Genomic DNA, 23,502 nt, shown 5'->3' on the forward strand with positions numbered 1-23,502 from the left:
GCCTTAATCTCCAGCCACCAAGCCTTCAAATTTCCCTACTTGCTCCTCTTCTCCTTTCACCTCCTGCAACAGAGGAAGGCTCCTTTCTTGTACCTGAGCCAGTTCCTCTGCCTCAGGACAAATGGCAGTCACAAAAATGTACCAATAAAGACTTTTAAAATTCATGGTAACTAAGGAAAAATGTTATGATAGCCCTACTTCAGGTAAATCCTGAGGCAAATTAGATGGGTTTGATAAGTTTGGTGAAAAATAGCCATGTCTTGTCCATCTATGCGTAACTTTTCATGTTAGGTAAGACTTTGGCTTTTGTTCTTGTGAAAAGCCTAATTAGTTTAAATTTCTTAAATTTCCTTTACTGGTTTTATTGGTTGGACAAGATTCAACCTTTAAAATTATGAGAATGTAAAAACTGCACATTCAATAAATTGAATTACGTCTTTAAAAAGGGGCTGTTCTTTGACATTTGAGATAACTGTAAATGTAAACTTAATTATTCTCCAGATCTATCTTGGTAAAATTATTAAAATGTCATCTCCCTGAAAAACTCAGTATGTCATTAGTAACTGTGTTTCTCCATACTGTCAGCTTAAATGTAACCTCCAAAATCATTATTAAGACTTTGAACTAATATTTCATTTAATTAATTAATGAATCATTTGGGGGGATGTGGCCAATTTCTAAGTGGATATAAATTCACAAAGACAGGAAATACAAAGACGCTAAGTCACTAAGCATAATTTTAATATTTCTCTCTTGCCTCTCACTGTCCTACATAATGGAACGGCCGTTAGTTGAGAAGGACAGGCACACATTTGGGCCATGCTGGTGTACAGACTAACTTTTGCCACATTTGGACCTACAAAGGGATGCAGAGTTCGTGTGAAATCACAAGCTGTCAAGGTGTCTTTTACAGGAACACTGACAAACTGGGGGAATCTCAGGGAAGGAAGCAGATGACCACAGTTACAGGCTTTGCAGGTGAAACCCAGCAGAGGCAAAATGGATCACTCCTGGTTCCTAATGGACAAACTAATAAAGACAATAAAAACACACCTGGCACGTAAATGATCAAATTATGATTCCTAAGGCTTTATGAAACCTCCAGGCAGGAGCCATATCCCAAGTCTTAGCACCATATGGCCCTACATACAGAAGAGCTGTGTGTATTAATTACCATCAATTACACAAATGTAAATAAAACCAACCAAAAAAACAAGACGTTAAATTAATAAATGTAGAAGCAGAAAATGGCTGAACAAAATTTAGATGAGCAGACGCACGCCTCTGAGGCAGGATTTGGGGGGCAGGTCAAACACCTTGCCTCTGCCACCAAGATGACCAAGCGCCACATACCACAATGGAAAAAAAACAAAATCAAAAATCATCTTGTAATGGAGACGGTTTATTAAAAACATATTCTGTCTAGCACCATCCCCTCAAAAAAATGAAGCCTTGAGCCCTTTCTATAAATCTAACCCTTTAAATGAACAGAATTTTATCCCTAAAATTTGCCACTGATATGGGATGACCCTTGCAGATGTGGTAAGTGTGAGGGGAAATTGCTGCTTTTCCAGCAATTTGGAGACTAACGGTAGCCCTGGTAACCCTGTAGTATTTTTCTCTCAATATCTGCTGTTTGCTAGATTTGAGCAGTCTAATTCTTCCAAAGTAATAAATAATAAAGATGAAAATACTTAATGCTTTTGTTTGAGTCTATCTTTCCTATCCCCTTTGAAATCTTGCAATACTGTTTGTAATGGTATTTGGACACTCTATTCATTCTTCAGGATCATTTAAGTCTTCATGAGTTCCTGTTTTACTTCTCTGACTGGATTATTCTTTCTGACACCATCTCCCCTAAACCACACCTCGCGTTTCCTTGTATAGCCAACAGAACCTGGCATGACGCTTATAACTGATGTCAGTAAGAACGCCTTGTAACAGTTACCTATCTCTGTGATTCGTACATTTTCCTGAAAACTAATTCTAAATGACAAATTGCTCCAGGCCTTCATTACTCTCTCTGATACACTTTAATGCACTTAGATGCTCTGAAAAATACATCGCCCAAATAGCATTTTGCATCTTTGCGTTTCCTCAAGTATATACACCGAAATAATCCATATTAAAACAATCCTTGTTATTTGATATCTAAATCTCTGTATTACTCCGGTTTTTTTTTAAAGTGATTTTAAGTAATCTCTACACCCAACGTGGGGTTCGAACTCACAACCCCAAGATCGAGAGTCACATGCTCCACCGACTGAGCCAGCCCAACACCCCTTGTTTGGGTTTTTTAATTGAAACTACATACATACAACTTGAAGAGTCAAATAATGCTATACGTCTGATTAACAAAACCAGCATTCCCTTCCACCCCCTCTCCCGTCACTCCCGGGAGGAAATCCTTCCAACGCATTTAACTTTTTGTTTCTACCTTCTATCTCCAAACACCCCTTTATGAAGCCAATTCTTAATTTCCACATTTAAGCATTATCTCAACTTTCCCGTGGAAGCTTCTTTCACTCCCCAATCCCTCTAGCCACACACATACCCCATCCCTCATCTTCCCCATGCAGTTCCATTGCTACTTGGTTAGATCAGCGTTCTGTTTTTACATCATCTATCTAGGTGAACGTTATTCAAGCCAAGCCACACACCATGACCACTCTTCCTTTCTTGCACGCTTGGTTTTTCTTAGTAACCGTCTTGTTTTTGTTGGCTTAGTTTGCTTATCATAATTGACTTGCAAACCCTCTCTCAAATATCTGAATCTCTATAAATATACTGGACACTGAAATCCACTAGCTATTTTTCTAACTTTCTCTTCTTGGACACAATGCTCCTAAAACCCCAACCTGGACGGGTCTGTCTCTGGGTCTGCCACGCGCATCTCCCTTTACCGTCATCCTGACATCCTGACTTCCTGCCTTCCTGGATAGGCTGAAAGTTTACTTTCACCTGTGACGGATCGTTTGGAGCAGGATTCTAGGTTAGAAATCATTTTCTGGAGAATTCCAAAGGCACTGCTGCATTGCCCTCTCCTTTCCAGTATCTAGTTGACCACTCCTGAGACATGTGGTGCTGCCCATATTCCTTATCCTCTGTATGGGACCTGCTCTCTCTCTGGAAGCTCCCAGGGTACTTTCTTTATCCCGGGTCTTTGTTCATTCACCACACTAGGTGCTTAGTGGGCCCTTTCAATCTGGAAAGCTGTTTGACTTCTCTGGAGAACGAAAATTCCTGATTTTCTGTTGTGATAGAGGAAGGGTCATTACCTGCTCTGCACACTAGGAGCAGGGCCCTGGGGACCCTAAAAAGGCCATCAAACAATACTCCTGTGACTGGTCCCACCTTCGTGCCACTTCCAGAGGTGCCAAGCATCACTAAATCCTGAGCCATCGGGAGTGGAGGTGGGGCTTCTGTCATGTGTGGTACTGTTTTTCTGCCAGTCAGTTCAGGCCCTGTAAAATCAGTTACCACTAAGCTATATGCCTCCCTGGTCCCAAATGCTATCAACAACATGATTCTTTTTGCACGGTTATGCCTTTTCAGGAAAGCTCTGGATAGACGCTTTGTGGTGGGGGAGGGGTGTCAATGTGTGGGAGAGAGAGGAAATCAATGTGTGTTCAGACACACACACACACCCACGGCGGTCTTCCACATCACCCTTTAAAACCCTTCTCTTAGCTCCTTTCAGATCACACTCTGGCTTTTCTTCAAAACTCACCGGTGTCTCCTTCTGAGTCCGTCTCTGGCTCTTCACGTAGACTCACGTTGCAGGTACTGGCTTCTCTCAAGGCCCGGAGTGGGTGGGCTCTTGCTCTCCCTGTACTCTTCCTCCCCACCCCCAGGTCCCAGGTCAATATACCCATTCTCACAGCTCCAGTACCACCTACATGCTGAAGATTCTCAAAATTGCTAGTTCTCGCCCCACGCTCCACTTTGGGCTCCAGACTCACATCTGGCCACCTACATGACTTTACGGTCTGGCAGCACACACACATCTTTGGCTGTCCCAAACAGATTTTAATTTTCTTAATTTTCTTCCAGCCTCTTCTATCTTAGAACATGGCACCACCACCTACCCACTTGCCCAAGCAGGAAACCTGGGAATCATCTAAGCTCTGTCCCTTCCTCTCAATCCCACATCCAATTTGTTAGCATATTATGTGGAGTCTACCCCTAAAAAGTACTTCCAATCCACCCCTCTACCTCCATTGAAATCGTCCGAGACTAGGCCGTCGACCTTCCTCTGAGTACCCTAACGGTCTTCAAAGTTCCACCCCACCTTCCTCCAATCCTTTCTCCATGTAACAGCCACTGATTCTCTCAAAATAGAAACCAGAGCATGTCACTTACCTCTTAATACCCTTTGAAGCTTACCATCAGACTCAGAATACAATCCCAATTCTGTACCATGACTTGCAAGTCCCTAATTATCCTACAATCTAATTTGGCACCCCTCTTCCCGCTCACTGTGTTCTAGCCACAGATGGCTTCTCATCCCTCGACCGCAGCCCCTCAGAAAGGCCTTCCCCGCACACGGCCAGACATCACCTGAAATTCTCCCTCCCTGCTCTCCCTGCGCCAACATCCTTTTTGTTTGTTCATAAACACTGATCACAACCTATAATTATTTAATTGTGAGTTCCATGAGGGGAAGGAATGTGCCAGCACTGTGCCTCACAGGAGCTCGATATGTCTTAGTTAAATATATGAATGAGTACCCCTCCTTCGAATCAATATCTGAGTACTGTATATAAAACTTAGAAGAGAAATGTAGTCTTGTCATGAAATGCAAGGGTTTTCGGAAGGTTGGAGCAGACTCAAAATGCTTCAGAAATTTCTGCTCCTAAGTGAGAAGCTAAAAGACTTCACTCCAAGTCTTCTGTTTACAGACAAACTACATTATAGGACCTTTCACAGAGCAATGGGAAAAGAAAGAAATGTGTATTCACCAATCCCTTTGTGAGGATCAGGAGGATAGGAGACAAACTTCAGCACCTCAGCTCGTTTCTCTCTCAGACCCCAGCGATAGAGGATTTCTCCATAGCATTTCTTAAAGTCATCAAATTGCTGGGTATTGGCGGGGTCCAGAAGCCTGGATAAAACTCAAAAGATTTCCTGTCAGTTCCTTTAAGAAAAAACAAGCTCGATACCTAATGAACTAATTAACATACCTCTCTTACAGCAAGAATCTTGATTTTGGGGAATCTAAGCATTATGAAATTGCAGCTCTCGCCTGGGAAGGCTGTTACCTTTTATTTTTATCATGCTGATCACGTTCCCGTTCACGGGGATCGCTGTAGGTAAGGCTCCCAAAGCGGATTTCTTCTGGAGAAGACTCTCCCCAAGGTGAGGAGACATGTTCTGCCTCTCTTCCCGCTGAAGCAAATCAAATGGGAAGGGAAAGGGAAATCAGAGAAGGCGTGGAAAGTGTCTGAAAACTCTCATAATGCAGAGTGTGCTCAATTTAGTCACTGGAAGAAAAATAAACTGGGCTGAAGATGCTGAGAAATATAACCAAGCAGAATTCTTTCCTAGCCTTACCTTTTTATCTAGATATTTACTGCTAAGGTAACTTGACAACTAAGTACACACATAATGATTAAGCAGCGTTATGGTACAGTGATATAGAATATTAGATAAAGCAGTCATTATTGATAAAGACTTTTTAAATGACATAAGAATGCTCATGATAAAATTAAAAACAGAACACAAAATCATATATATAGAATGACCCTTCACACACACATACACACACGGAGATTAGGAAAAAATGTTTTGGAATGTTAATAGACATTATTTCTAGGTGGAGGTTCAGTGATGATTATATACTTTTTTTTCCCACCAAGCATGTATTACCTTTTTTTTTTTAAGATTTATTTATTTATTTGAGAGAGAGAGAGAGAGAGAGAGACTATTCATGTGCACATATGCACGTGCAGGGGAGAGGGGCAGAAAGAGAGGGAGAGAGAGAGAATCTCTAGCAGACTCCCCGCTGACCACAGAGCTCGATGCGGGGCTCAACCTCACAACCCAGAGATCATCACCTGAGCTCGAACCAAGAGTTGGACACTTAACCAACTAAGCCACCCAGGCACCCCCATGCAATTACTCTTATAATCAAGAAAATTAAAGGAACAAGATTTGTCTTTTCCACCCCATTCCCCTAAATGGGTTTTCCAGGAAAGAGAAACGTCACTTTGTTGAAACATTTAAAAATTTCAAAACATCTTCAAGTTTCATAGTTTTAAAGCCATTTTCAATATAATAAAAGAACATTCCTGACTTCTTGTGCAAATGGTACTGGTAAAATGTTTTTCTGCATGACACAGAATCACTGTCGGCAAAACAGTGATATTCTCTTAGGAAATTATTTGACACTGTGCTTACTGGCCACAAACTACTGCTTTTTGTTTGGGTCTTTTTTTTTTCTTAATACCTTCTGGCTCTTCCTATCAAACTACTGGAACTACGACTTCTTTGCCTGCCCTGCCTCTAACAGGCTCTACCTCCTACTTCAAAGTCTCTATATGTGTAGCTTCTACTCTAGAGACTGGGAAACTACATCACCAACCTCATTCAAGTTCTATACAGGATAAGAATAAATTCTAAGGAAAAAAAAAGAAAAGAAAATTAAGATAATTTTTAAAAAGAAATCTCAAAAATCTGGAAGCCACAAACACACTTATTCGTTAAACAGACCTTTATGGCCAGCTGGAATCAGGCTCATCTTCATTTCTCTACAGTGAAAGGAGGCAAGTGGGAAGAGACAGCTAACAAGAAGTGGCAGGAGACTGGAGTGGTGTGGGGGACATGTGAGGGAGAAAAGATGAGGGCTGGACTAAACCGGGTGAACACTGAAGTTCCACTGTCAGTCTCTCAAGGTTACGAGTTGAAAAGCAACCCAGCCAGGCACAAAGACATACCAGAACCTGGTCTGTTCGAGTCCAGGCCTTGCTAACTACAGCATCCCCATCATATTAAATTGGAAGAGAAATGAGCAACAAGGAAGATACAGAGTGCATCTATCAACTCAAGTTGACACAGTTAACGAGTCACACACAGTTTTTACAGTACTGGAAATCCAGCTTGGCTAAGTCAGCTCCATACCAACCTATGTTCCAGCCACCAGTGTTGAGCCCTGGGTCTGACATGCTTGAGCAGGAGCCCGAGGAAGTAAAGCTGGGCTGCAGGACAAATAGGAGCAGTGTCAGAACACGCTTCCCTTTAGGAGAGGTCAGACACAACGCACAAGGCCACAAGCTTACATATCGGCTGTGAGACACCACAAGGTTAGAGGAACGGCCGGGAAAGGGTCCGAAGGGGTTGGGTATTCCCTGAGGCCGAGACTGGGCTTCAAACACACTGCAGAGCATGGCCAATGTCTGGACATCCCGGAGTCGGCAGTAGTGAGCCAACCTGGAGGAAAAGAGGAGAGAAAAAAGTCAAGAGAAGAGATACAGGAAGGATAACTGTCACAACTGTGGTGGGTTGCTGACACAGGGGTAGAATTCTGCCTTACAAAACCGTTGGGAACCAGGGCTTTCTACACATCCGGCAGCTTGCACTTTGAGTCTGGCTAAATTTGTTTTGGAGAAGAATGTATCCAAGTATTACAAATGAGCTGGATAACCCATCTGAAAGCCTTTGGTTGGCATCCAGACATGGCTCAGACCTGAATGTAGCTTCTCCAAGAACTAAGTGGATTAAACTAACATCTGAATGAGGCCATGCATGTGCTCTTGGTCTCCCCAACTCCAAGAAGAATCACTCTTCACTCGTAACCTACACGAAGGCACTGTACCACCAGCACAGTATGGAGAGCTGGCGATAGAGTCAAAGGTGGAATTATGAATATGAGCTACTAAATAAGAATAACAAGGAATATTTTTAGCTTTTAGGTACTCACGTCCTCTTTGCTCCTTTTGGGACCACTATGCTAGGATGTGAGGTAGGGATCAGAGCAACTTGGCCTTTGTGATAGAATGATACTGATACTTTCCTACCAAGCAATGTATGGTATTTCTTAAAAGTGTTTTCATACCACCATATTTGAGCCTTATGGGATGTGGATAGAACAACCATTATCATCCCTGCATCACCATGAGGCAACTGAAACTTCAGCATAGGTCCCAGGTCCGACCTCAACAAGTAACTCAAGCAATCCTCCACCTGAAGGAATTTGAGCTTCTCTGTCTCTCTGTCAGGCTCTGAGCCTCACAGTTATGAAGGTTCAAGTGGTAAACCATTTTCACATTGTATTTCCAGCTTGCCACATTTCAGTGCAATAAATCCGACACAAATTCAATGTTTCCATAAAGTGCCAAAGTGGGTGAACACATCATTACCCTTGGAAAACATAGAGTCAACACGGAATTAGAGAATCTGCTCTTGGGGGAAAAAGTCTATAGCACCCAAAAGATTTACCATTTCAAAAGTTCAAACTCCTGTGTTCAGACTGGTGTGACTTATGGGTTAAAGCATATATCTCTAAAGGACACATGAGTCTCAAATCCTTGTTGTAAATAACAAATACCGTATACTTCCTTTTGCTATTAAGAATTTAGTTCTGCACAGAAATTATTATAGCACTAATGGGAAAGATCTCACTTTTTCCCGTTCCTCAGACCTCTTTGATGAAAACACTGCAAGGGTTTAGAGACCTAAAATTTACATCACTCGCTTTCCTCACTTTTAGCTCTCAAAACCTACAGGGACTCCAGCAGCTGTCGCCCAAACGGATGTCGAGCCCAGGGTGTTTCCAAATCTGGGTCAGACTTGGGACCAAGGCAAAGATCTGTAGCAACTGTAGCCAGCGACCAAACCTGGAACAGATTGAAGAGAAACCCTCGAAGTCAGACTGGTGAGGACAGGACCAGGAAGCATGAAAGAACCCCACCTCTCCTCCACACACAGCCTACAGCCTTGCTGTTCTGAGGGCGATAAGAACTGGGAATATTAGGCCCCCTTCCAGACACACTGAATCAAAATTTGCATTTTAACAAGATTCTCTGGGGACTTTAATGCTCGAGAAACACCAGTCTTAAAAACTTTTATTAAGCAAATTTCAAAGAAATGACACCATACATTAACTCGAAGGGGTTGTCTCAAGTGACTTCTGTTGCCTCATTAGTGAACAGGCACGGAGAGGAAAAAAAGCATCACATTTCAGATCTGTCCTTTGCCCAAGTAACGGAAAACTTTGTTGCTTTCATTACAAAAGTTTCAGTATACTCTCAAAGCTAAAGAAGAATAGGCCAGGACAAAATAGACTTGACTTTTTGTTGACATCAAATCTGAGGAATATCTCCAAACTTGAAATCTCACAGGGCTTGGGGCCATCAAGCAGAAACTAACATTCACTAGATGTCTATTAAATCCAAGATTTAGCACATGCTAATATTAAATACATCGTGCTGTCAACAGAGCCTCCTTCCCTCCACATTTTTAAAAATGGAATACTACCTGGAAATCTTTCTTAGTAGCAATACATCACTGTGTGCCCACTACCTGGATAACACTATACTAGACTCTGTGAGAAACTTAAAAGGAAGAAAATACGGACTTTAATCGACAAGTCTATAATCTAAGAAAAAAGAATAAACAAAAATACTGAAAAATGGGTAGAGAAACACATCAGATATGTGAAAAATCAGTTAAATTAGGTGGCACCAATATACTCAAGCACCAAGTATTGATTAAGACAAGATACATGAGGTTTACTTTCATCTCTATCACCAATGACCCACCTGAACAGTTGCTGAGAGAAGTTAATGTCTCTCTGGGATAGGACAGGATGTTTACTACCCTGGCTGACAATTTAGGCATGTTACTTCCTCACTTTTTAAAAAAAGATTTACTGGGGCGCCTGGGTGGCACAGCGGTTAAGCGTCTGCCTTCGGCTCAGGGCGTGATCCCGGCGTTATGGGATCGAGCCCCACATCAGGCTCTTCCGCTATGAGCCTGCTTCTTCCTCTCCCACTCCCCCTGCTTGTGTTCCCTCTCTCGCTGGCTGTCTCTATCTCTGTCGAATAAATAAAATCTTTAAAAAAAAAAAAAAAATTTACTTATTTATTTTAGAGAGAGAGAGGGACAGAGCACGGGAAGGGCAAAGGGAGAAGGAGGGAGAATTTCAAGCAGACCCCCTGCTGAGTGCAGAGCCTGGTGCGGGGCTCGATCTCACGACCCTCAGATCATGACCTGAGCCGAAACCAAGAGTTCGAAGCTTAACCGACTGAGCCACCCAGATGCCCTGTTACTTCCTCACTTTTAATATACATTTCCTAAATGGCTTCAACAGGAATAGTTGACATTTGGGTTTATTTCTGCAAGTCTTTGCAAAACAGTAGACGCACCATCATCAACATGTGGGTAAAAAAGAACAAAAAAACAATCTTCAAGCATTTGCACTGATGCCATTTCCGTCCCTTTACATGTACCATGCCACAAATGATGACAATAATTACAGGAACAGAGTGGCAACTGTCCCACATATTGGATATTTGCCATCCAGCAGAGATAGGTATGGGAGTTTTACATATATGACCTTATTTCTTTCTCATAGGTACTAGAATCAGGACTATTTCATAGTCAAGGAAATTGAAGTTCAGAAAGATTAAGTGCTGCCCAGGATCACACAACATTTTTTTTTTTTTAAAGTAGGTTTCATACCCAGCACGGAGCCTAACATGGGGTTTAAAAATCATGACCCTGAGATCAAGACCTGAGCTGAAATCAAAAGTCAGATGCTTGGGGCGCCTGGGTGGCACAGGGGTTAAGTGTCTGCCTTTGGCTCAGGGCGTGATCCCGGCGTTCTGGGATCGAGCCCCACATCAGGCTCCTCCGCTATGAGCCTGCTTCTTCCTCTCCCACTCACCCTGCTTGTGTTCCCTCTCTCGCTGGCTGTCTCTATCTCTGTCAAATAAATAAATAAAAATCTTAAAAAAAAAAAAAAAGTCAGATGCTTAACCAAACGAGCTAGCCAGGCGCCCCTCAAAGATTTTATTTTTAAATAATCTTTACACCCAACATGGGGCTTGAACTTACAACCCCAAGATCAAGAGTCACATGTTCTACTGACTGAGCCAACCAAGCGTCTCGCCCACAATTTTTTTTTTAATTATAAGTGAACTCTACACCACACACGGGACCTTAACTCCCAATCCCGAGATCAAGAGTCACATGCTCTACTGACTGAGCCAGCCAGACGCCCTCTTGAAACAAAGCAATTTTTTTTAAAGATTTATTTATTTATTTGAGAAATAGAGAGAGAGCACCAGCAGGAGAGGCAGAGGGAGAGGGAGAAGAGAATCCGAAGCAGATTCCGTGTTGAACTCGGAGCCCAACACGGGGCTTGATCTCATGACCCTGAGATCACAACCTGACCCAAAACCAAGAGTCAGATGCCCAACTGACTGAGCCACCCAGGCGCCCCTGAAACAAAGCATTTTTGAAAGTATAAAAACCCCAGCACAACAGAATTGAGAGTCCAAAAGGCAAAGGCACAGATACGCACATTTATGTGTGTAACAATCACCACGGTATCAGAGTAGAAATGTAATAAAAAATTCTTAGTATGTGCTTTAAGATCTTCTCAACTAAACTGTAATAAGAGAAAGACCCAAAGGGGGCCGCCTGGCTGGGTGGCTCAGTTGGAAGAGCATCCAACTCGTGATCTCGGGGTCATGAGTTCAAGCCCCACACTGGGGGTAGAGATTACTTAAAGAAATAAATATTTTTTAAAAAAGAGAGAAAACCCAAAGGATTTAGAAAGCTGCTCTAGCCCTGTAGCTTGGCAAAGAAAGTGGGAGAGGAATTGCAAAATAGGAAGCAGGCCTTGGAAGGCCACTAACCCAATATTGTGCAGCGAAAACAATCGGCTCAAAAAGCAAACTCCAGATGGCCATCAGAAAGGATGTACAATACCTGGACAAGGTCCTTCCTTCCAACAAGCAAGGCAGAAGTGGCATTCTTCTGGCATGTTTCCTGAATATCATTCACATTCAATCTGAAATGTAAAAAGAAGGAACAAGTTTATTTCTAGTCTAACCTCCTAAATCAGGGACCCCTGGTTTAACAGACAAACTAAAAACTGCCTCTTGAGTTGTCACCCAAAATGTTTAATCCATGTTGGCCTTAAGCTTCAACCTTGCTACATAATATGGAGAAAAAGCTTACCCAACAGCTCAGGCTGTGGGTTCATGCCTGGGGAAGGTGAAATTGTTCACCTCTCTAAAGTCAAGACAGGAAGCCAGCCCCAAATGTCAATTTGGCAACCAGCTTTTCTGTGGATTTCCCCAGGCTTAAAGGTTGAATAAAAAGGAATTTAAATATGTGCAACACTGTGGTTTCTAACACAAAGAGTGGTGTGCTGCGTATATATTACAAAATAAACACTTTTTGTTACGTGTTCCAGTTCAAGAAGAAGGGTAACCACAGGCCAGCCTCTGTATGCCTGTCACTAGCCTCCCAACTCCCTTCAACCAAAGTGGCTCTGCTTTTAAGTGTTTTACATATCAGTATGGAAAGCAGAATTCTGAGGCTGTTCCCAAGATTTCTGTGCCACCCCCCCAACACATTTAATATAATCCCCCCCTTTAATTATGGGTGATATCAGTGAATACTGATGGGCTACCACACCCAAGATTAGGTTATTGAACAGTCCACTCTGAATGTGCCAAAAGGGAGATTATTGTAGGTGGGCCTGATCTAATCAGGTGAGACCTTAGAAAGAAAGTGAAGCATCAGAGAGAAACTCCTGCTGGTCTCACAGATGAAAATCACGAAGTTCTATGTCTTCAAGGAACTAAATTCTGCTAACAACATGAATGAGCTTGGGAGAGGACTCTGAGCATTGGATAAGACCACTACCTGGCCACCTCTACAATTTCAGCCTGGTGAGACCTGAGCAAGGACCCAGCTAAGCCATGCCTGGACCCAGACCCATGGAAACCGAGATAAGAAGTGTATGTTATTTTAAGCTGCTAAGTTTGTGGTACCTTGTTATGCAGCAATAAAAAGCTCATACACTGGTGTCCTCCTAAAACTTCTTCTGAAGAAAGGGTTCCAATATTTACTTATTTTTTTTAGAGAGAGATAAAGACACAGAGAGAGAGCATGTGCAGGGGGGTAGGGGTGGAGGGGCTGGGAGAGGGAGACAGAAAATCTCAAGGAGGCTCCACGCCCAGCACAGAGCCCGACACAGGGCTTGAACTCACCACCCTGATATCATGACCTGAGCTGAAATCAAGAGCCGATCGCTTAACCGACTGAGCCATCCAGGCGCCCCAAAAGGGTTCCAACACTTTAAAAAAAAGAAACAGGGGCGCCTGGGTGGCATAGCGGTTAAGCATCTGCCTTCGGCTCAGGGCGTGATCCCGGCGATCTGGGATCGAGCCCCACATCAGGCTCTTCTGCTATGAGCCTGCTTCTTCCTCTCCCACTCCCCCTGCTTGTGTTCCCTCTCTCGCTGGCTGTCTCTATCTCTGTCGAATAAATAAATAAAATCTTTAAAAAAAATAAATAAATAAAATAAATAAATAAAAAAAAGAAACAAAACCACGTGGATTACAATGACCGTGTGATAAGCATGGCAGACTTACATGTACAGTTCTCCCAGTGATTTGTGAACAGGAAGAAGACACGCAGTGTCCTGGATGATAACCTTCCCAGCAGCCTTGATCGGTCGATTGCCAGAGTCCGATCCCTCACGCTTGCTTTTCCATCTCCTGGATTTCTGGGGGAGACGACGAGATATAACTAATGGGGACTTTGATGAATGGAAACCTACAGTCGCAGAGCACATCAGAGTTGGGGCATTGGTTATTTGCAGAGACTTTGCATTACATCATGCCCACAATTATATGAATCAGCATCTGTAGGAAATAAAAGGATGGCAAAGGGCATTGAGCTCTTGGTTCCAAAATCCTAACAGGAAAATATGCACCTGCTGCAGTGCTACATACATTGTGCAGGTGCCCAAAAATAAATACCTTGAATCTAGAATTAAAAAAAATAAAAGAAAGAAAGAACAGCAGGTAAATAAGTTAGTAAAGACCACAAAAATGTGGGAGAAGAGCAACTTTCAAGGTTGGGATCAGCCTTAGGTTCAAAGTTCTTGCTTGAAACTAATCAAAAGTTTTTTTTCTTCTCAGTTAATAGGATTTGTTGAAATTTAATTCAGACACAGCAGTGTGGGCTCTGCAAACCTTAATCTGTGGCAGGCAGACAGAGAAACTCAGCAGCTCAAGGAGAATTACCCGGTTTTTCCTAGTAGACTTGAATTACTTCTAAATATGATCATTTTAGAATGTCAAAAATACTTGAGCAGAGGGTCCTGGGTAATGGACATGGAAGGTCATGAGCAACTGTCCTATTTCCCCAGAGCCTCCCCTACATAAGAGCCTGTGTGTGGGAAAATGAGAGATGTCCTGGAAAGGGAGAATTATCAGTGTAGCCCTATGTGGTTTCTTCAAAATGACAACCAACTGAGGGAGCAATATTCTATTTTATTTTATTGCTGAAAGTTAAAAAGGAGGCCACCAAAGTGATTCAACTCAGGGGGGAGGTGACACCTTATAAACAAAGTTGCTAGGAAAGGGGCCTGCAATCTGGAGTCAGAACACCAACGTGTGCTGTTCTTACTACCACCTGTGCTGGTTCAGTGTGACCCTGGGCGAGTTACTTATTTGCTATGAATTAGTCTCATGTCGTCCTCTTTGCTCACTGGTAACTAGGCCTCAAGATGAGCTCCATTCCGATCTTGCATGTCTAGTAAGGCCACAATGAAAAGGTGAGAGTGCAGACTGAAAACGTGCCATTAAAAAATCTGTAATGATTATAAGTGTATCATAAGCCCTCCGGCATTTAGATTAGATCATTACTTAGATTACTCACAAATAATACATTTTCCGCAAGTGATTTTTATATAATCACTCTTCCATTCATTAGTCATGGTCTGTATTTAGTCGCTTCTGACCAGGGATGTTCCGTCTAATCCCCAAAGGTGCCCAAAGCATGTAACTTCCTATGGGCTCAGTAAGTGTTATGGAACCTACTAGATCTGGGACACCTGGACTCCATTCGTGGCAGATAAGTTTAGCTGAGGTCTCTGAACGGTTTATCATAATTTGTAAATACATGTGCTACATTATCATTTTGGAACTTTGACCCAGTTGATCTTAGGAAGCAACTGAGTTACTTTGTGCTTTTTATTCATACACGTTACTATCAATACAAGAGAAGCCTCGTCTACTACTGTCCACTACTGTCCGGCAGCCCTTCGATTCTTGATTTGTGCTGGCTAGTTTCTAAAGAATTACGTACACACTCACAAAAACACTAGCCTTTTAGCCACAAATATCCTGAAGAGGATGCAAGTAAGGGGAGAATGAGCTAAAGAGCATACAGTCTGTCAGAACAGGCTGGAGCCTGGCGGTATTAACCAACACAAAACAGATGTCGTCCATGTGCATGAAATAATTTGACGTGACAGGTTGTAGGTAGGGTAATTTTGTGGGCATCTACCGGGCAGTGACAGGAACAGCACAGTGTGGTGAACTGGAACAGGGAGGGTGTTAAGTACACAAACTTTTTCATCCAGGTTCTAGGAATTTAAAAATTCTAGGAAACAACACCCGTATGTCCCACATAATTGGATATCTCAAATGAGATTTAGGGTACTGGATTAAAAAAGTAAGAAAGAGGGGCGCCTGGGTAGTGCAGTCGTTAAGCGTCTGCCTTCGGCTCAGGGCGTGATCCCGGCTTTCTGGGATCGAGTCCCACATCGGGCTCCTCGGCTAGGAGCCTGCTTCTTCCTCTCCCACTCCCCTGCTGTGTTCCCTCTCTTGCTGGCTGTCTCTCTGTCACATAAATAAATAAAATCTTTAAAAAAAAAAAAAGTAAGAAAGAAACAAAAGGAAAAGATCTACACTAAAGATTCCATCTGGATGGAATATGATCTGTCTCATTGGTTTTCTGTGTTGGGTGGAAGGCTTCTAAAACACTGTTCCAGGCAGACACTCTGGCTTGTTGTGACAAGAGAAAATAAGCAGCGTTTGAACAACTGGGTACTTCACTATAGCTCCATGTAACTAAACAGTGGAAATAAATGGAGGTCTCATGAGGGATGGAGTCTACTAGCTTTCAGACCACACTGAAAACCACAACTCCTGTCTTTTTAAGCAAGCTTAATGAAAGCAAAATATTAAGGCCTATGTGCCAAAATGGTCCCTTTGCACACAGACTAGCTCGTTTAAAAATGTTTTTCCTAACAACATGAATTATTTCTGAAAGTGATCACCTTAGAACGCCAAAAATACTTGAGCAGAAGGACCTGGGTAATGGACATGAAGGTCATGAGCAACTGTCCTATTTCCCCACAGCCTCATCTTCGTATGGCCATAGAGGGTCTTGTATGTGGAAAATGAGAGATGTCCTGGACACAAGTGCAAGCGTATAAATGTTTGACTCAGGATTTACAGATGTGTCTGTTATTATGAACACCGCGAGCTCCTGCTCTGGGCTGCTCCCTCTCTGCGAGCGTGGGCATCACCACAGCTCTCTGAAAGGCAGGCTGCTGCTTCTGTGTCCCAAATGAGGATGTGAGGCCACACTCCTAAGAGCTGAGATTTGAACACAGGCTGTCAGGCTGCTAAGCCCATCCTGATTAACCTGCTTTTGAGTGCATGATTTTGGATTAACAAGGAAAAAAAAAAAAGGCCCAAGACTAAGCTACCTGTTACTATGTAAACAGTCTGGCCCATTTTTAAATGGATCCATTTCTGCATATAAGGAGATCAACATCTGACGGTAGTGAGGCCCGTCCGACACCCCAGCCTCTACAATTACGTCTCATTTCACTTCTCTGCCAAGTATCCCAAGCACTTTGTGCCAAGCCAGAGCAGCATGCTGGATCCCAGCAGACAAGAGGCGGCCGCGGCTACTGGCTTCACGTGGGGGCTCACCGGGCTCAGACCCAGGCGCTGTATTTCAGGCCAGGCTCAAGAGCCTGACCCTCACTCTGTTTCATCCCCTTTCTGGGTGTGGTAAGAGCAGGCACGTTCAGAGGGAAAAGAACGGAGTCCAAAGAGATGCCTTCGGACTCTTTCCTCTGCCCATCTGTGGTCCTTGGTTACAGAGACAGGGAGAAACAAACCCATGTGAGTCATCAATAGGTACTTGATGAAAATGTAAAGACAGTGGTCTTGGACAACTTCCTATAATCATTATGGAAATCACAGTCTGGATTTCCTGGGACTTGCTTGGCAACTTCTTGAGACAGCAGGCTTCTAGGTGGTTTCCCCAATCCGTTCTGATGTACAGGCGATGTGCGGTGGAAAGTCACTAAGCTGCCTTTGAGCCTGTAACAGCAGGAGGTTCGCCACCACTGGATCACCCTAACCACAGCTGCCACCAAGCCTCAAACTATAAAAGCAATGAGGGGACAGCGCTGTGCATTCATTTAATCCAGCAAGGAATAACTGCAAAACATTATCAAAAATCTGTAAGGGGTCATAAAAGAGTTTTGTTTTTTCTATCTAGTGGTTGGTGGTTTTTAAATATGAAGTACCTCCCCTCAGGCTAGAGGGGTCACCCAGTACTCCAGTCTAGTGACCAATTATTCCGGGGATGCAAATGTAACAAGGCTGCCTAAATAAAGACATGCTCAATCTCAAATCAGATGTCGGGGCCTTAGGTCCTCGCTACTCCCGAATGAGCACAGATAACTTCTGTAGCAGAAAGGGTTCATATTCCATCCACACTTTTCCAAGACTTCTTTTTCCCTTACATCTCACTGGTGATCTGGGGAATCTCTCATCTGTGCAACTGTCAGATGACGACACACAGAGAACAGTGACACACCAGGCTGAGGTGTGGCTCAACTTTCCAGGTGTGGGGAAGGCACTTTGGCCGCAAAGCCCCCGAAACCTCCTGCATTGCTCCAGTCCCACTCTGATGGGCTTCAATGTGGATGCTTTTCTGTGCAGTAGGATCGGTCCCTCTGGGGAGCAAAGGGCCCTGCGTTTCTCTTAGGTCTTCTCAATGCCCCATCACAGAAAATGCCCCTTCCCCACAGATTTCATAAGCAGGGATTGAGGGAAGAGAGACAAAACGAGACAGACAATTATCACATGATGAGCACCGGGATGCTCTTCTGAACATACCAAGAAGGCGTTCATGGAATCATAGGAAGGAGGACAGGGAGGAAAGGACTCGGGGGGTGGGGGGAGGCATTGGTGCGAATAGCACTGAATGACAACCAATATAGCCAGCTTGCGACTGTACCACCAGTGTTACTGCTACAATCGGAGGCAACATCAATGCCAATAAATGGGTTAAATGTAAAAACAGCCCAAGAATAAGCCACCAACTGCTTCGCAGCAACCCCACCAACAATGCATAATCAGCAGAGTGGGCAGTGAGTCAACATGAGTTCCTATTTCAATAGCAGCAGGAGCGGAGACTTCTGGAAATCAGTGGAAATCCAGCAGTCGGGTTGGCTGGGACAGGCTTTTTGAGGAAAGGCGGCCACGTTGGCAGCTCCACCTGCAAGCTGTCAGCAGCAGTGGTACATGCTAATCAGGGGTTCCTGATTTCAACTGGGTTCAATAGGAAAAGGCTATATGACTATTGCCCCCAAAATTTTTTACACCGAATGAAATTTACACAAAAGCCGCAAGGCCGCCTTGCGCAGCCTGAGGCCACCTTGGCACTAGTGAAACACGAAGGGGGTGGGAGAGGAAGACAGAAGAGGGGGGATGGCCAAAAGGAATGAGGAAGAGAGAAAAGGAAGAGAGGATGTCCACAGCAAAGGTTTCATTGCAATACAAAATACTGATGGTAAGGAAAAAAATTGTTCCAGAAAGTTCCCGAAGGATTAAAAACTAGCTTATGCATCATGCCAATGAAGCAGGTGAGCACTTCCCTCTTTGAACTAGACCAAGACGATAAAAACAGAGAGACAAAATGGTGGAAGCCTCTTATATCTTCCTCTGCTTCACCCCATGCCAAAGGTAGGCTTTTGAAAGCTCCAGAAAATTATACAAATACTCCAAATGAAATCAGGTGAGCTAAAGGCTTACAGTTGGGGTTCTTTCCAAGAAACCCAGTGTTTGGCTTCATTTTCAAAGAAGCCCATTCACAATCCTTAACGGTCTCAGTATTTGAAAGTGGATGAAACAAGGAGGAAGTCCTTGGTGCCTAACTCCCAAGAGTAAAAAATTTATTGTGCTGGTTCTGAATACCAGACAGCCTGTCACTCAGGTTCCTCAAAGCCAGGCAGGTGGCATTTTATTCTTGGGCCTTTGGGCAGACAGGATTAGTCAAGGAGAGCATTTGCACAGCGCACAGTACCGGGAAGTCGTTAATTGCTTGTATGGACCAACGTCGCCGGGCAGAGCGAGGAGACATCTGTGCGTGAAAACGTTACACCCAGGAGGAGGGAAGAAAAACACCAAGAAAATTAAAAGGGAAAAATATAGAATAAAATGAAAGCTTCCCACACATCTGATGGATTAAAAGGTACCACAATATACTGCAAAATCAGGTTTGAGTGACTAAAAATCTGAACCTATGCACAGCAATATTTGGATTCCCTCACCTCCCTCCCAACCCATCACACTCTGAACCCAGTTTCAATGTCATCGTTCTTCAGTTCAAAACACATTTCAAGATAAAAGGAGGCTGAGGTCAAGGTTGGGGTACTCTAGGAAGGATTGCAGGGCAAGTAGAGAAATGGGTGGAGGGTCTACCCTCTCCATCAAGAGCACATGCATGTGCGAGAAGATTCTCATTACTAAAAAGGAAGAAGTCCTTTGGTAGACTTGACACCAGACTGCTTCTGGTGTGTGGTTTGGGGGGCACTGGGGAAACTGGAAGCCTTGACCTCAGGGCTGTAGGACTATTTTCAGAGTGATGGGTAAGCAAGCACAAGTGAGAAATGGAGGGAAAGAGGGAGCAAGGCTGAAGAGCTGCCCTCCCGAGGGCACCTGCTAACAACATGAGCATCAGTGTGAAACTGGGGCCAAAAAGCGCTGTTTACGGAAATCAGAAATTATTCTATTAACTTCAAGACCGCCTCAGTTATTTACATTAGAGCTATTTTAGTGACATAAACTGAAGCATGGGTGGAAGTTGCAAAATTTTAGAAATGTTTATAGGCCAAGGCCTAATGTTTATCACAAGTTCTGGGTCTTCTGATTTGCCCCAGGAATAAACAATACTTCATCAATTATTAATAGTTGGTCCAGTTACCAAATATATGTTAGCATCTCTCTGAGCTTTCTAACATCCTATGAAATTTGATAGCTGGTTTTTGTTATTGTTTTTTTTAGGTCTCTCACATTTTTAAATGTTTAGGAACGAACCTCGGAATTCCATCTGGAGAACATTTGGGTGAATATAATAATATGACCTAAGTAGGGCAGGTTAAAAACACATAAAAACAAGAGAAACAAACAGTAAAATCCCCAATGGTTCTATAAAGCTTATTTATAATCTCCAAAACACTCTATAATTCCTTCACTGCTACACTTTAATGCAGTTATATTCTTTTCCTTTGCTCTTACTCATTTAACGATCTCAAGGGTAGAGATCTGAAAGAGAATAAAAATACGTGGGGAAAAAACTGGGGCTGAAAATAAAGACTTAAGCACAGAGAAATGCAATAATCTGGAATCATTTTGAGAACAAAAGTAATAAAAGTGGTATTATTTGACATGTCAAGCTAGATACCTGAGGATAAGAAAATACTCCTTGAGGGATAAAACTATATTGGCCTCTAAGAGGAAGGAAGATGGCCACTATAAGATATCATGGCTGTGTTTCATTTCCCTGACTTCCACATCCCCCGCCCTCTGCCCCATGTAATGGGATGGACATGAACAAGGTTCAAGGAGGGATGAATTTATTTCAGATTCATCACAAAATGACTCACTCGTGTAACTTCTTATGAGGTCGAACCACATGAAACTTTCTGAGATTAAAAATGGTCAAATATCAGTAATTGCATAGGATTTCACCTAATAACTACTATATGTCACCCGCTGAGATGTGCTTCCCTCCCCCAGAGCTTCTAGGGTTCTTATAATGTTCTATTTCTTGGCCTGTGTGGCTGTTAATTCACTAAATTATACGCTTATGATTTGTGAACTTTTCTGTATGTATGTTACACAGAAATACAGACGTTTCATATAAAATTACAATAAGTGTCTGTCCCCATTTTATACAGTCAGTCTCGGAAATAAAACTTAAAGATCACTTACTATACTAGGTCATCCGTAAGGGACTGTAACTGCCTGTTTTCTGTGGAGAAGCTGTATACTGGGAGTCATCCCAAAGTGAAGTATCACAGTCCTTCCCCTCCTCCCCAGCAGATCCTGTCTGATAAAAGGTAATTATCTATGTGCCTTTGGTCCCTCTTTATGATTATGGTGTTTATGGTGAAAGAAGCCAGACCGTGAAAAACATGAACGTAAGGCTTTTCAAATGCTTCTGCATTAGGAGAGTCCCATCGTGGAACTGGAGTTATTTGGACAAGGCGTGGCCTTTCTGCACTGTCAGAGTCAAAAGTGCTAATCCACCTATTTTCCCAATCCAAACCCAAGCATGAATAACACATGACATGCCTCACAGGAGGATTCAGAACTGTTTCTTTGACTAAAAGATCTCCTCAGCCTGGCCCTAATGCTAAAGAAAATTCCATTTACCCAATCATGAGTTCGTTTGACTATTATGTCAATAAAATGCCTACTAGCTAGCTTAGGGGTGCAGAAAACCTAAAAATTTTGAATGTAAAGGACTTAGGAAAATATAGGTGTTCCAAGAAGGTCAGTGACAGCCAGGGGGGCACAATTCCATCAGCGAGGTGAAGAGGGGGACTACAGAAAGGCAACAATCACCGTCCCCATTCAATGCAGTGGTTTTGTCCAAGGCTGGTCCTGTCTCAAGCATCAGCTCCTGCTGCTCATTTCAGTCACATGCAAACTCTAAGACTAGACAAAGTCAGAGGTGGCCAACTACCCGTGTAAACCAAGGCTAGACACTGCATTGCAATCAAAGTGCAGACACCTCTAACACTTGCTGGAAATTGGGTTTTTTATTTATAATAATTCAATTTTTTAAAAAACACATTTCACTTATACTCAATCCACCATTTCTCAATTACTTGGGGACAGTAACAAAGAATTCCTAAGGACTGAGCTGGTTAACAGCTTGGAGGTAGCTCTGTTTAAAACGTCGTGTCAGTTAAAAGCCAGTTTAAACCAGCTTCTCTATCTGACAACACAGAAAGAGTTCTTAGAAGCATTCCTACGCTCTGCCAACATTTTCTACATTGTCGTCACCAAAGGCTTCTGACAGCTTAATAGCTACATTAGGGACAATGAGTTCCTGAAGAACCCAGAAACACAAGGATGGGCTCAGGTGATTTTCTTATAAACTTATCCATTCAGGTGGGCACTTCGGTGTAGACTTAATAAAGTCTAAGACCCCTCAGAGATCAACTTTAAAACTTCTCACCGCTATGACGTTCTAAATATATGGAGATCCCAAGCCTTCAGAAGCATCCCTTAATTTGCTGACAAACATCAGAACACCAAGGAAGATATGCAGCTAAATTAGTCTTCCTGAAACAATGGGAATCACCTTAACAAATGGGGGTAACAAGGATAGGGTTAAATGGGGAGTGAAGAATATGGATTATAAGAACCAACCCACCCTTCCACACACACAATTCACAGTAGTTAAAACCAACTGGAAGGAACAAAGCAAAGGTCCTTCCAGAACAAACTAACTTTGAAAGTTAAAGACTACAGGGGAATTACTATCTTAGTTGCTGTGCATAGCAGGCAGGGAAACAAAGAACAAGAATCCAGAAGGAATAAGAATCGAAGGCCATGGCTCTGCTGCTTACCCGCTCCTTGTAGTAGAAGGAGCTGATGGAGACCTGCTCTTTCTCACTGCGAGTGGGGCTCCCACTGTATAAACGAAGGTTCCCAGGGGCCTCCGTGCGGATCTTCATGGGCGCAATCAAACCAGTATGATAAGCAGACAAGGCTGACAGAGACCTGTGGTTGAAAACACAGAATTAACCATACTGGCTACAGTCTTTCCATTTCTAAGTAGTGTCGCTCTTTTTTTTTTTTTTTTTTTAAAGATTTTATTTATTTATGTGACAGAGAGATAGCCAGCGAAAGAGGGAACACAGCAGGCGAGTGAGAGAGGAAGAAGCAGGCTCCTAGCGGAGGAGCCCGATGTGGGACTCGATCCCGGAACGCCGGGATCACGCCCTGAGCCGAAGGCAGACGCTTTAACGACTGCGCTACCCAGGCGCCCCTAAGTAGTGTCGCTCTTAAGCACATGATGAAACCAAGAGAAAAGATGGGTAAAATGGGGAAAAAAGGAAACTAAAAAAAAGAATAAAATGAACTTATAGAACAGAAAGATGCTTTGTCTGCAAAAGCAGAAAATACTTCTGACTGTATACATAGGAAA

The 23,502-nt window shown here is 43.1% G+C and overlaps 1 protein-coding gene across 7 annotated transcripts in view; it reads right to left on the minus strand.

Annotated features, from left to right (window-relative positions):
* The window catches only part of WDR59 (WD repeat domain 59), an 81,716-nt gene that overhangs the window by 2,182 nt on the left and 56,032 nt on the right, over nt 1-23,502 (minus strand). The window contains exons 18-26 of one of the 7 annotated variants that reach the window (XM_040633585.1): nt 22,922-23,075; nt 13,611-13,744; nt 11,935-12,016; nt 8,722-8,834; nt 7,278-7,428; nt 7,124-7,196; nt 5,262-5,388; nt 4,962-5,104; nt 3,355-3,464 (exon numbers count right to left, since the gene is read on the minus strand). In XM_040633585.1, coding sequence (XP_040489519.1) covers nt 3,355-3,464; nt 4,962-5,104; nt 5,262-5,388; nt 7,124-7,196; nt 7,278-7,428; nt 8,722-8,834; nt 11,935-12,016; nt 13,611-13,744; nt 22,922-23,075 — 1,087 coding nt within the window. The other 6 variants (XM_008689709.2, XM_008689710.2, XM_040633586.1 and 3 more) reach the window with 6 other exon arrangements.

The sequence above is a fragment of the Ursus maritimus genome, unplaced genomic scaffold, assembly GCF_017311325.1.
Source record: "Ursus maritimus isolate PB19 unplaced genomic scaffold, ASM1731132v1 scaffold_19, whole genome shotgun sequence".
Taxonomy (NCBI): domain Eukaryota; kingdom Metazoa; phylum Chordata; class Mammalia; order Carnivora; family Ursidae; genus Ursus; species Ursus maritimus.